The sequence below is a fragment of the Pinus tabuliformis genome, chromosome J (genome assembly GCF_031772625.1).
Source record: "Pinus tabuliformis cultivar Carrire ecotype Pingquan chromosome J, CPIR1, whole genome shotgun sequence".
In the NCBI taxonomy this organism is placed as follows: Eukaryota; Viridiplantae; Streptophyta; class Pinopsida; order Pinales; family Pinaceae; genus Pinus; species Pinus tabuliformis.
In genome coordinates, this window is record NC_142295.1 from 1,625,246,463 (window position 1) to 1,625,261,499 (window position 15,037).

Below are 15,037 nucleotides of genomic sequence, written 5' to 3' on the forward strand. Positions count from 1 at the left end.
CACAAGTAAGTATTAAGTACAATTTTGATTTCAATCAAATCAGTTACAAGCCAGACCAATCTTCTTACAAGCTTTTTGTATCTATGAGAACCTGTGGAGGATGGCAAATTGTTACTGCCATGTTCTCTAGCCAGAAGTATTAAGTACAATTTTGATTTCAATCAAATCAGTTACAAGCCAGACTAGTCTTCTTACAAGCTTTTTGTATCTATGAGAACCTGCGGAGGAAGGCAAATTGTTACTGCCATGTTCTCTACCCACAAGTATTAAGTACAATTTTGGTTTCAATCAAATCAGTTACAAGCCAGACCAATCTTCTTACAAGCTTTTTGTATCTATGAGAACCTGTGGAGGAAGGCAAATTGTTACTGCCATGTTCTCTACCCACAAGTACTGAATTCGACAAGCTTATAATTTCAAATGCGTAGGGACTCCTTCCCAGTAAGACTTTGAGAAAAATCTGAAAACATTCATTGATTCACAGCAATCACATTTCTGCTATTACGTGCGTTTTTTGACTTGTCTCAAAATTCAACCACGGGTGCCCTGTAACAAATTAGGTCATCCCATCCATTAATATAATATAAAAAAGAAAAGAGGTTAATTCATCATCTGTGCTAAAATGAGATAACGATTATGGTAGTGTTACTTACTCAAGACTTGTGTAGCATTCAAGCGGTGTTGTGGATCTTTAACGAGCATGCGTGAGATGAGGTCTTTGGCCAGCACGGAGATTTTGTCCCATACACCATTTTTGAGATCAACATCTTCCTTCAAAATCTTACATTTGAGTTCCAAGAAGTTGTCACCATGGAATGGCAATGTACCACTGAGCATGGCATACAGCAACACTCCAGCGCTCCAAATATCCACGCTCTCTGTATATCCTTGTCCATTCATAATTTCGGGAGCCACGTAGGCTGGGGTTCCCATTTTATCATACAGAAGTTTACCTCCTGCAATTTCGCAATATTTTTCAACCAATTTATCCACCTATGATAATTATTTAAGAGAAAGAATAAATCTGAATGATCAAATTTACAGTACTCTTCTTTTCAAAATTACAAAATATATTTATAAAATAGCTACCCAAAATTTAAAAAACTCTATCACTTAAACTTTATCGCATTAAATCTGAAATAAAAAATATGATACCTTTGTGAAACAGCGTAGCAAGACCGAAGTCACCCAACTTGACGACTGGATGCGTGAGGCTTCCTGTCAAGAAAATGTTTTCGGGTTTGATATCTCTGTGAACAACACCCTTTGCATGGCAATACAAAATGCTCTCCATCATCTGCTTGAATATCATGGCAGCTTCCAATTCATCATCAGGCTTGTAACGGCCGCCTCTCTGCATAACCGTTTGGAACAGATCTCCTAGGCTGCACAGCTCCAAAACTAGATGTATATTCTGCGAATCCTCATAAACCGCATGAAGTTTCACAGTGCCCTCGTAACCGGAGACCCTACACATGACGTTTATTTCATTGAGGATCATATTGAGCGGTGTCTTATTTTTGTTGAGGGATTTGCAACAGAAAGCGATGCGTGTGGCCCTGTGGAAACATATATTAATTTTATGATGGGGAACCACGCTCAAGTCCACATTGCTGAATTCATAGTGGTCGTGAATTGAGCAATTATTAATTATGGGCATCAGTACTGATCTTCCTCCCCTATGAAAACAACTCTGCAACCACTCTGCCACTTTGCTTTGCTCCATCTTGATCGAAGACATGAACCTGTTTATGGATGAGATGAAGCCACCACCCTTTAAGTTGGTAGTGTATTCTTCTACCTCGTCCTCCTGTGGTATATCGACTATGATGGCCAAGGCTGCTCTTGTGGGCTCCAACATTTTGCCAAGCCTTTGCCTTTGCATTCAGTAAATCTGATAGATGATGGAAACAACAAGAATCGCAGCTATAAGCAATTTTTTTCAGTGAATCTGATAGAGGATGGAAACAACAACAATCGCAGCCGATAGATTGGTAATTTCTTTTGTGTTTTTCTTCTTTGTTTTCAAATTTATGGAACTCTAAAAAACAGATATCTCACTTTAGTTTAGTTAGGTTTAAAAATAGAGCTTTGCTTTTCTATTTTCGTATTATCAAACATTTAACGTAGACATCTCTCGTGAAACTCTTAAAATAGTCACCTCTCACTTCACTCCGCTCATAAACATGTCAAAGTAAACATGCAGATGACGTTTTCTTTCATAAACTTCTCCTGTGTTTTCTTATTTTTATAATAGGAAATATAACTTATAATCACTGAGACTATAACATGTTTTGATAATATTTTTATAAAATGTTTCGTAATCAGGGTACTACGCCCGGTTGCCCACTTGACGAACATGTGGCTATACAGGTTCGATCTTGTTTTTGCGTTCATGTTTTGCTATGCTGTAATGTCTCAGTTTACTTCTTGTTATGGTCACAGTTTACTTGCAGTTGCAATTCTCTTTATTGTATGACTGCATGGATTTAAAGAACAATAACACAAACTCAGAAAATAACAATCCGTTTTGTAGTATGATCTTGTTAATGCGTGCCGTGTAATGTTTTATAGCTTTTTTTAGTGTGGTTCACGGCACCGGAGTGGCCACTACGTCTACATAGAGAAGCGGGGCAGCTCCACCCGAAGGGGGGCAGCTCCACCCGAAGGGATCTGCCGGTCGAGCATATCAGGCCTAACCCCGAGGGCGTCAAGGAGATTTGACCCCGTGACCTCCCAAACCGGGAGAGTACTTCCCAAACTGAGAGTACTTCGCAACGGGAACTCAACCATTTGAGCTAGCCCTGGGGCCTAATGTTTTATAGCTTATTGAGAAGGCATAAATAAATTTAAATAAAAATAAATTTATTTATTAAGGTTTAAATTAAAAGTAATTAATTTTTTTACATATTTTATTAATTTAATTTAATTAATATAATTAAATAGATATAATGTTTAATATAATGTATTTAAAAAAATTAAATATAATAATAAATTTGAATAATGATTTTATAATATAATAATATAATATAAACTTCATTTTAATATAATTTTATAGCTTTGACTTGGTTTTATGGTTTTAGTTTTAATATAAGTTTGATATAATATATTAATATAAGTTTTAATATTTTTATAATATTATTTATAATTTTAAAATAGTTTTAACAATTTTATATATTTAGAAAATTTTATAATATTATTTAAATCTAAATAATTTTATTGTTTTGAGAGGTTTCATCAAGTTTAATATGGAAGAAATGTTGTAATGCCTTATTATGTTCTGTTATCTAAATATTTGATTGGTCAAATTACATAGAAATAAAAAATAAAATGAATAATTAATAATTAAACTAACTTGGACTCCTAGAGCATAGTTCGGAAGAGGTTTCATAATTAAGGTTTAAATTAGAAGTAATTAATTTTTTTTCGTATTTTATTAATTTAATTTAATATAATCAAATATATATAATGTTTAATATAATGTATTTTAAAAAAATAAGTATAATAATAAATTTGAATAATGGTTTTATAATATAATAATATAGGAGCGAGTGTTGCTCCCTCCTACAGTCGAGCAGCCACAGAAGGAAGTAAGAACGCGCGAAAGAAACATTTCAAAAACCTCTGGAGAAGATTTCAGAAGCACGAAGTCAGGGGACATCTGGGAGAAGTGGAGACCAGGATCAGGAAGGGAATCAACAAGAAACTAGCAAAGAAAAGGAGAATGGAGGTAGTAGTAAAAGACGGCTTCCACAAAAACAACTGGGGTCTGCAAGCGCAAGTCAGGCATTATTCCCCAGGTCGTATTAAGCAACCCAGTGATACAGGCACATAGGGATCATATGACAGAGAATGCAATCATATGCAAGTTCATGGGGCTATGGCCGACAGAGAGGGTGTTACATGTCTAGATAAGGAGCCATTGGAAGCCAAAGGGAGAAATACATTTACATCTAGGTTCTAAGGGCCTTTTCACAGTAATGTTCACAAGCCTAGAGGACAAAGATAGAGTGTTTGAAGGGAGGGCCTATTTCTATGTTGCGGTAGGACTCTACATGCGGCCATGGATGATGAACTTTGTCCCGGAATGTGAAACATTCACATCAGTACTGGTTTGGATCAGACTATATTCCCTTCTTCTCGATTATTGGCTACCATAATCTTTGAAAGCCATAGGCAATAAGCTAGGGCATTTTCTTAAGATCTTAGAGGCAACTCTGAAAGGAAGGTATACCTCCTTTGCCCGAATATGTGTGGAAATGGATCTATCTAGAGCCCTTTTGGAAGCTATAATTTTAGAAGTATAGGATGAAGAATGGGTGCAGACTGTGGACTATGAGCACATACCATTTAGATGTTGCAAATGCCATGAACATGGAAATCTATATAGAGACTGCCCCACAATCAATAGGGAAAGCAACCAGAAAACCACTGTGGAGAGACATCACGGGGGTTTCACCAAGGTCAGGAGCAAATGGAAAGGGGGAAAGCGTTCACACAAGAAGGCAAATGGGGATAGACATACACAACACAATAGATTCAAGATCTTGGAGGAAGAAGAGGGGAACAAGGAGACAGTTGAGGACAAGGAGAATGTAACAAAGGAGGAGGATAAGGTAGCTGACATGGAGGATATCACAGTAAACAACGAGTAAAAGGATGATCTAGAAAGCTTGATGGATATCGGCAAGGACCAGGAGATGACTCCAAGTGAAGCGGGAACAGAGGACCATGAGCTACAAGAGATTCTGGATAGGGAGAATCTAGATCTAGAGAAATTTCTAGAACAAGAAAAAACATAGGAGTGGACTCCCTACCAAAAGAGGACTATGACATAGTACAACAACTCTTTCTCTAGAGGTCACAAGCGAAGGGAGTTGGAGTCAAAAGAAATCATGAAAGCCAGGAGCCAAGTGGGGTCAAGATGATGGAGAATTCTCAGCACAATCTCCAAAAAACTCAGGTAGGAAAAGAGGAAGAAAGAGACAGAATGAACTGCTTAACGAATGTGGAAAACTATTGATCAAATCAGGTGAGAAGAAAGGTCTTACCAGCTATTCCTTTACTAATCTTTCTTAATGAAGCTCACGACCTGGAACATTAGAGGCATAGGGAATAGGAGGAAACAAATAAATCTTAGTAACAGAATGAAAGAAGAAAACCAGACATGGTTTTTTATTCAGGAGACAAATTGTTCAATGGAAAAGATAAGAGATATTCTTAATAAGTGGTTATTCAAATATGAGTATTTAGAGGTTAAGGCAAACAACTCAGTGGGGGGGAATTCTCACCTTGTGGGACCCACAAAAATTTGGAATTCTGGATGTTGAAGCATCCAAGAACTATCTCTCCCTGATATGTCAACTTGTATGGGACAAGGAGATATACATGATTACAAATGTTTATGGACCTCAAAAGCAAGCAGACAAGCTCAAGTTTCTCACCTCCCTGGAGGATCTAAGAGCAAGACATACCATTTTGTCCTGGATCATTGCAGGAGATTTCAATATGATAAGATCTCTTTCATAAAAAAAAGGAGGCACTAGACAGCTAGGTAGAGACTCCATGGCCTTCTAGAACTTCATTATGAACATGGGTCTAGTGGATACTGAAACAATTAATGGAACCTTCACTTGGAACAACAAAAGGGGAGGGGCTAATCAAGTTGCTTCCAAACTTGATAGATTCATTATTTCAGAGGACCTCATTCTCACAGGACCCACCATGACAGCCTCCATTATGCCCTTTGGAGGATCAGATCACTAGCCTGTACAGCTGGAAGCCACCTTTATGGGAACATTGAGAAACAAACCTTTCATGTTTGAAAATTCCAGGCTCTCACACCTTAATTTCACTGATAACATTGATAAATGGTGGTGAGAGGAGTTGAATATTCAGGGCACAAAAATGTACATGCTCCAATAGAAACTTAAACATATCAAATCTCGTCTTAAAGCTTGGAACAGAAAGGAATTTGGAGATATCTTCAAAGCCAAAAGAGAAGCTAAGCAGAAGCTCCAGGAAATCAATCAGATCAACATCACAGAGGGCTTCACTGAAGAGCGACAAAAACTAACTAACTCTTTACAGGAAGAATGGGAGGATCGATGCTTACAAGAAGAAATTTTCTGGAGGTAGAAACCAAGAATACAATGGATTATAGAGGGAGAAAGAAACACTAAATTCTTCCATAAATCCACTATGGCTCACAGGGCACACAATAGAATCACAAAAATCAAAGATTCTCAAGGTATTGAGCTTATTTCTCACAATGATATGGAATCAGTCCTTGTACAACACTTCTGCAATATTGCAAAGGAACCACTGGAGGACAGATCTAGGTACATTGACCATTTCACTCAGTATATCCCTCAGCTGGTTACTGGAGAAGACAACCACAATCTCAACAAGCCAGTATCGAAAGAGGAGGTCAGTGAAGTGATTAATGAAATGTAGAATGGAAAAGCACCAGGCTCGGATGGATTCAATGTAGACTTCTTCAAAGCCTGCCGAGAAACTATCAAACATGATATCCTCGAGGTTGTGGAAGACTTAAGAAGATCCAAAAAAATACTGAAGGCTCTGAATGCATTCTTCATAGCTCTGATTCCAAAGAAGGAAAATGCCATGACTCTAGATGGCTTTTGGCCCATAGCCCTATGTAATATGGTGTATAAAATTATCTCCGAAGTAATAGCTAATCAACTCAAACCACTTCTACCCTCTCTCATCTCGGAGGAGCAAACAGGCTATGTGGAGGGAAGACAAATCCTCAACAATATCATCCAAGCTCATGAGGTGGTACACTCACTCAAAAGCAAAAAAAAAGCTGGTATGATCATTCAGTTGGACTTAGCGAAAGCCTATGACAAATTGAGCTGGTCTTACATAAGAGCAATTCTAAAATCCTATGGTTTTGACCAGAATTGGATAAGGTGGGTCATGGCATTAGTTAACTAAACCAGTTTTTCCATACTACTTAATGGAGCTCCATCAAGGAGCTTCACACCCTTCAGAGGGCTCAAACAAGGAGATCCGCTCTCAATGTTCCTCTTCGTCCTCATGATGGAATGGCTAGGCAGAGTGATTAAAAGGGCAAATGCTGAAGGACGAATTCAGGGTATCAAACTTACCTCGGATGGAGAGGCAAACACTTGTCAACAATTTGTGGATGATACAATGTTGCAGGGCATACCCAGGGTCAGGGAAGCTAGAGCAATAAAAACCATCTTAAATGACTTTGCTATGGAAGCAGGCATAAAGGTAAGCCTTGATAATTTAACTAAGTTATATCCATCGTAATTGGTCAAATTATATAGAAATAAAAATCTCTCTGTTAGAGGAAGATTTTTGTAATAGTTGGTTTTGTTAATGAATACAAGTTTTTGTGTGTGTGTGAAACTCTGTCATCCCGAAAACATTTTTAGTTTTTCCTGTGATAAGAAACAAAGCATTATTCTTTGTTCATTTTTGTTCTGGAATTATCAGAAATTCCCAACAGCTTTCATATGCTTTGGGCAGATTTGGCTGTTGTGGCAATCCCCCACTATAGTATAAGCCATGACCGACTTATACTCACTCATTAATTACTCAGGCAAATCGTCCACTGGAGGCTTTAGATTCATTCCACCCATTAATTCCTTAGTGAAATTGTCCACCAGAGGCCTCGGATTCATTCCAGCCACAGTCACAGCTGTATATATAGAGTCCTTTTCGTCGAGCAAAAACACAATATCAAACACCAAGAGAAAATGGTGTGAAACCAGAGCTCTCCCACTTTCACTACATATGATGGGATGGTTTACCCCTTTCTGTTTACAGGTCACACGGACTTATTTGAGCACAACCGTTGGAGCTTCCCACCCTCGACTCTATACAATGCAAAAGAATGGGAAACGAACCAGGAGACGATACAATGCAAAAGAATGGACAATGAACCACGAGATGGTTGCAGTAGCAGTGTCTACACTGCCACCATTGGGAAAGAAAGGGCTAAGAAAATTTGGAACCACGGAATAGCAAGATAGTTGTCCCTGGGCAAGCCATAGCCATGAAGGCGGTTATGATGGGAAACTCTAGAACCAGGGAACAGGAAGATAGTCGACTCTAGGCAAGCCATAGCTATGAAGGCGGTTATGATGGGAAACTCCACAATGCCTAAGCAAGCAAGGGCGACATCCCTTCTCGCCTTTTTACAGTCTCTCAGGATACAGAGTCACATGAGTCGTTATAACGAACTTCGAGCTTAGTATTTCATGTAACCAACTTCCAACACAGCAATTCCCACCGCCTATAATGATCGAACTTGTGAAATTTTTTTAATAGTCTGACACATCGGATCAATGCCCAAGGATGGTACACCGTGGCATATAGGCAAGTTCTTTTTAGAGGGAAATGCTTAAGGTGTCATTAACCATACCATATTATGAGCCAATATTATGGCTCACTGATACCATATGCCAAAAAACTATTTCTCATTTCACAATCAAAATATTTTATAAATATTTTTTTTATTTAATTTTATTATACGGTTTGGGTAGAGAGACAACCTCCATCCTGATATGGAAGATATGTTCTAATGTCCTGTTAGATTATGTAACTTAAATATTTTGACTTAGTCAAATTACATAAAAATAAGAATGAAAAAATAAATAAATTATTAATTAAAACATCTTGCCTCATTGAAATTACATAAAAAGAAAATACAAATTAAACTAAAAAAATAAAATTAATAATTAAACCAGCCTAAATCCATCTTAACTCTCAATCTATCAAGTTGCCAGAGGGATCAAATCTCTCGAAGTGCAAAGACATTTGATCTTTTTATATGTTTTGCACTTAGAAAAAAGTTTGCACCTAGAGAGATTTTAATCTCTCTAGCACTTATAGATCCACAATTAATATAAATCTAGGTTCGTTAATTTTTTTTCAACACATGTCAAAATCTTAAAATGCATCCCTCTTTTATTTCCACTATAGATTTTTTTTGGCCTTAAATAATTGAAAAAATATATGGTGATTTTTTTGGCCTTAAATAATTGGAAAAATATATGGTGCAAGGGAGGACATTATGACCACCCCTACCTTGAATAAAAAAAAAAAAAAATTGTTTGATAATGATAAGAGTATTTTGGGATACACAAATGGAAGGCCTTGCAATATCAACTGCAATTCGATCTCTAAATCAGTTATGTAAATCCGATGCATAAAAACTGGACAACCTAATGAAAACTGTCTCCGGACCTTTTTGTATTTATCAGAATACCATAAAATTACATGAAGATCACTAGTCTTGTGGATGAAAGCAAATTGTTAGGGCCATATTCGCTACCCACGAACATTAAACAGATAGAAGTTTAGATCTGGATTCCACAAGGTGACATTTTCAAATTCAGGTCTCCCTTCGCTTCGTAAGACTTATAATAATTTGATAACATTCACCCGCGCAGTACGCACAATTGTGAACCATTAAACTGTGATTGGCAGTCACATTTCTGCTGTTATGCTATCACGTGCTTTTTTTGACATGTCTCAAAATTCAACCACGGGTGCCCTGTAACAAATTAGGCCATCCCATCCATTAATATAATATAAAAAAGAAAAGAGGTTAATTCATCATCTGTCCAGAAATGAGATAAGGATTATGATGGTAGTCATCAGGTTACTTACTCAAGACTTGTGTAGCATTCAAGCGGTGTTGTGGATCTTTGACGAGCATGCGTGAGATGAGGTCTTTGGCCAGCATTGAGATTTTGTTCCACACACCATTTTTGAGATCAACATCTTTTTTCAAAATCTTACGCTTGAGTTCCAAGAAGTTGTCACCCTCGAATGGGAATTTACCACTGAGTATGGCATACAACAACACTCCAGCGCTCCAAATATCCACGCTCTCCGTATATCCTTGTCCATTCAAAATTTCGGGAGCAACATAGGCTGGGGTTCCCATTTTATCATACAGAAGTTTACCTCCTGCAATTTCGCAATATTTTTATTGCGGTATGATAATTATTTAAGATAAAAAATAAATTTGTGTACTCTTTTTTTGAAATTACAAAATATATTTATATAATAGCTACAAGATGCTACCCAAAATTATAAAAATTCCGGACCAAAATAACGGTCACTTAACCTAAAACTTTATCACATGAAGTCTGAAATTAAAAATACTATACCTTTCTCAAAGAGCGTAGCAAGACCGAAGTCACCCAACTTGACTACCGGATGCGTGAGGCTGCCGGTCAAGAAGATGTTTTCCAATTTGATATCTCTATGAACAACACCCTTTGCATGGCAATGCAAAATGCTCTCCATCATCTGCTTGAAGATCATGGCAGCTTCCAATTCAGCATCAGGTTTGTAACGGCCGCCTCTCTGCATAACCGTTTTGAACAGATCTCCTAGACTGCACAGCTCCAAAACTAGATGTGTATTCTGCGAATCCTCGTAAACCCCATGAAGTTTCACAATGCCGTTGTTACCGGAGACCCTACACATGACGTTTATTTCATTGAGGATCATATTGAGCGGTGTCTTATTTTTGTTGAGGGATTTGCAGCAGAAAGCGATGCGTATGGCCCTGTGGAAACATATACTAATTTTCTGACGGGGAACCACGCTCAAGTCCACACCATTGAATTCATAGTCATCGTGAATTGAGCAATTATTAATTATGGGCATCACTGATCTCTCTTCTCCCTCCCCCATGCATTGCTTCATCTTGATTGAACAGCGACGCTTTAAGGCGTTCTTCGTCTGTTCCTCCATCTCCTCCTCCCCGTGGATATTCACTATGGTGGCTACGGCTAATGTTGTAAGCTGCTCCATCATTTTTCAGTCAGTCACTCTGATCGATTGACGGGGGCAACAATTACAGCGATATATATATATATTTTAATTATGGAACCCTTAAAAATAGGGAGCTCTCACTCCAGTTCGCTTTTCTAATTTTTTATTATGAAACTCTTAAAGTACACATATCTCACTTCAGTTGGGTTTTAAAATAGACAACCATCTTAAAGTTAAGATGCAGATTATTCTTTTCTAATAAACTGCGCCCGCTTTCCCACTTAAAAAACGGGTTCGGTCTTATTTTACTCTCCGTCAATGTCACAGCTGTAATTTCTCATTTTACTCTCCCTTAATGTCACAGTTGACTTGCTGTTCAAATGGCAATTTTCTTTATTTTTCTCTGTGTGAGTTGTATAACGATTCTTGTTTTTCGAACTCAACATCCGTTTTATAAAAGAAATTTTTTTTGTTGTGTCCTCTCTATGCTGCTTTCAGGTCAACTACTAGATTCTGCATCGTATGGTGGCCTCTAACAAAAGTAATTTAATTGAATGTTTTTTAATCTTTTTAACATCATTATGTAGTACTTTTTAATCTTTTAACTAATGATGTAATACCCTTGTAGGAAGCAGAAACCGTTTGTGACCAAAGTTGTTCCCTGAACATTTTGGCTAACAAATTCCAAGATTGTGTGGATATGCGTAGGACATAATTCCTCAAGATTGTTATATATATATATATATATATAATTGTTTTTTTATATGATATTATGGTTAAGGTTGTCAGTTTATAATATTTAAATAAAATCTTGTTAATATATAATTGTTTTTTATATGATATTATAGTTAAGGTTTTCCGTGTATAATATTTAAATAAAATCTTGTTAAAAAACTAGGAGTGAAGTTATTTATGTTTTCCACAAACTTCCAAATCACATAGAAGGTTATCCCTTTTTTCAAAATTGTTTAGGATTTGCTCTTACTCCCATTGCAAACACAAGCCACATCATCTAAAAATATGACCTGCAAGATGTTAGTTCAGAGCATACATAACACACAACAGATTTATACTCAGAGACTTAGACGACAATAGCAAAGAATAATTTCAGAGACAGACAAATGGAGAAACAACAAGATTACTCAATCAGAAACAACGGAATAGATAAAACAATCACTGGAGAACAAAAATCACTTAGCATTATATAACAGGCGTGGGCCTTGGCTTGCCTTCCTTGGCAAGATAAATTACAAATTTATAGAGGCTGAAAAAGGATCTAGAATCCTGCATGTGTTCTAGATGGAGATCTAGAAACTAATGGCAGTGTAGAAGGATCTAGAATCCTACATGTGCTCTAGATGGAGATCTAAAAACTAATGGCAGTGTAGAAGGATCTAGAATCCTGCATGAATTTGGCTTCACACTTAACATTCTCCCACTTGAAGCCAAATAAGAGTCATGAATCAAGTCACACCGAGTCCTACCATGCCTCTACATGATCTGAAAATCACTCTTGAGTGATCTCAGTTAATTAATTAATGAATGAAGGTATTACAGACTCATGTGTTGGTGTGTGTCTATGTTATCTTAGGCAACGGATCGATCAGATTGCAAAATACACAGACACTGGAAAATGGAAAACAGTAAGAGAAACACAGTAAGAAAACACAAGAACACAACAAATTAACAAGGAGTTCACCCAATCCTCCTGGGCTACGTCTCCAATCCAGCTTTCAGTGGTGGCCTTTTCTTATTGTGTCTTTAAAGCAGAGTTTTTACAATGAGGAGCTCAATTTGAGTCTCCTGAAACAGATGATGCTTAGCAGGGTGGTTCTTGGATTCCCCAAGCCACTAGAGTGCACAGACTCTTCCTTACTAAGTCTCGACCTCAACTGGTCTTGAATGGGATGAGTCCAATTTGGTACCCAGTTCCTGACATATATCCTCTGAAGGATTGCTCGAACCTCTCAAGCCTTCTTTTTGCTCGATGCTACCTTACTCTGCAGGTTAGCTCGGCTCTCTATTTTCTGCTTCTTGCTTATTCTCTGTTATGTCTCTCTGTCTCATTGTCTCCTTCTTTCTTATAGTGCTCGCTTCGCTCTCGCTTCACGCTCTCTCTGTCTTTGTCTTTGTTTGTTCATGGATTAAAGCCAATTTGTCTCATGACTGTTCGCTTCCTCTTCCGCCCCTTCGGATTGCCTGCTGTTGTTCACTTGGAGTTCCCAGCCTCTGCGTCATTGCCACTGTGTAACGTCTCACAGGGAAGTGGCCACTTGTCCTCTCACGAACTGCGCCAGCTCTTCCTCAAACAATTCAGTATTTCGGTTACGTTGTGTAATGATTCATCCGCAAACTCAGTGGTCAAATCAGACTTCAGACTTTTATACGCCACAACTTAATTCTCCCTCCAGATCCGGTCATTCATCGGGTGCAATCTCCATCATCAGATCTGGAGCCTCAAAATCCTACGGTGTTCACTCTGATCGCCCGGTTGACTTGCTCGACCATTAGCCCGCGATGAGAGATGGTTTTCTCTCGCATCCATTGGACACGTGTCGTGCAATGTGTGGAATCACTCATTCTCCTGCCAAATCTGCTTACCGCCCATCATGCCTCCGATATTCCGCTGGTTTTGGAGAGCGGGGCCTGACTTTTGCTTTAGCGCTTTCCCTACAGTTTCTCAACTTCCCATGTGACCGAGCGCTCGGGGCTTTTTCTTCTCAAGGGGTTTTTCCCAGCGATGCATAATCGCGCATCAGAAACGGCCTATGTTTTCCGATCCAAACTTCCTAACTACTAGTTTGCGTCTTGCGCGGTCTCCATGGGCCTCGGTCAGCGTGCATTGACCGAGGTCCTCGTCGTTCCTTGCTGGCTACAAAATGCCACTGTCTAGAGGTCTTCTTGATAGCTCTTTGTTAACAAGTTTTTGAAGTCTGTCCTGATTTGATACAGTCATAGCACTTTGAGAATTTTTATGGATCCAATTTGGATCACGCCCTTCCCATTGAAAAAGCTTTTGGACCACTAAAAGTTGGTTTTCAAGCATCGACTAAGTGAGGGTACAATTGTCTCACTTGTCCAATCTCTATCCACTTTGCATTACTCGACTTTGAACCCTTGAGCCCAACTCTGAAGTATTCAATATCTCCATTGCACGTCATCCTCACCTTCCTATCTAGAACTATGTCTTCCTACAATTCATTAAGATATTCAGGTAACAGGTCATCAATAGAAGGCAATTGACTCTTCTCTTCGGGATCTTCAATTAGTGAAGGTTCAAAGAATCTCAAGTAATCTGCATTTACAACTGAGTAAATGTGCATGTAAGCTGATAGATCCAGGCAAAAATCATTCTCACCAATCTTCTCAAGGATCTTGAAGGGTCCATACCTGATAAGATTTAGCTTTTTACCTTCACCTTGTATCCTGTCCTTGCTGATATACAGCCAGACTTGGTCACCAAATTGGAAACTATGTTCCATCCGATGCTTGTCATGCCTTGACTTGTATTTGGCTTGGCTCTTTTCCAGCTATTCCTATACTGCCTGGTGGATCTCTTGGATCTGTTCAATGAACCTAGCTACCCTGTCCACATCACTGTGTCCCTCAACTGTGGTGTCTTTACCAAAGACAAAATTCAAAGGAGACCTTGGTGTGAAACCGAAACAAGTCTCAAAAGGAGATCTCTATGTAGAAGAATGTTTTTCTCTATTGTAAGCATGTTGCACATAACATAAATGTTCATCCCAAAGCTTAGGATGCTTGCTGCAATATCCCCTGAGTAACTGGATCACTGTCATGTTAACTACTTTTGTTTGGCCATCAGTTTGTGGATGAAAAGTTGTGCTATTCTTCAGTTTGGTGTCCATCAGTTCCCATAGACTTGACCAAAACTTTCCCACAAATTGGGTGTCTCGATCAGATACAATGGAAGTGGGTAATCCAAAATGAACCCATACATGTTGAAAGAACAGTTTTGCAGTTTATTCAGTTGTAATCTGTTTATTACATGGTATCAAAATACACATTTTGCTGAACCTATCCACAACAACATACAGATAATCACGACCTTTCCTAGATTTAGGTAGTCCTCCAACAAAGCCCATGGAAACGCTTTCCCAAGGATGAGAAGGAACTAGTAATGGAGTGTACAAGCCTAATTTTCTGTTACTAGGCTTTCTTTTAGCACGCATAGTACACCCTCTTACATATCTAGAAACTGTCTCATTCATTTTTGGCCAATAACAAA

The 15,037-nt window shown here is 38.2% G+C and overlaps 2 protein-coding genes across 2 annotated transcripts; both read right to left on the bottom strand.

Moving 5' to 3' along the window:
• Positions 1 to 645: 645 nt before the first annotated feature.
• LOC149233714 (serine/threonine-protein kinase PEPKR2-like) lies at positions 646 to 1,861 on the bottom strand. Its single transcript, XM_089382269.1, has 2 exons — positions 1,156 to 1,861; positions 646 to 956 (listed from the first exon to the last, which is right to left on the bottom strand). Exons 1-2 carry the CDS (start codon positions 1,859 to 1,861, stop codon positions 646 to 648), a joined length of 1,017 nt encoding a protein of 338 aa, XP_089238395.1.
• Positions 1,862 to 9,661: 7,800 nt separating this feature from the next.
• On the bottom strand, positions 9,662 to 10,827 carry LOC149233715 (serine/threonine-protein kinase PEPKR2-like). Its single transcript, XM_089382270.1, has 2 exons — positions 10,176 to 10,827; positions 9,662 to 9,972 (listed from the first exon to the last, which is right to left on the bottom strand). Exons 1-2 carry the CDS (start codon positions 10,825 to 10,827, stop codon positions 9,662 to 9,664), a joined length of 963 nt encoding a protein of 320 aa, XP_089238396.1.
• Positions 10,828 to 15,037: the final 4,210 nt, after the last annotated feature.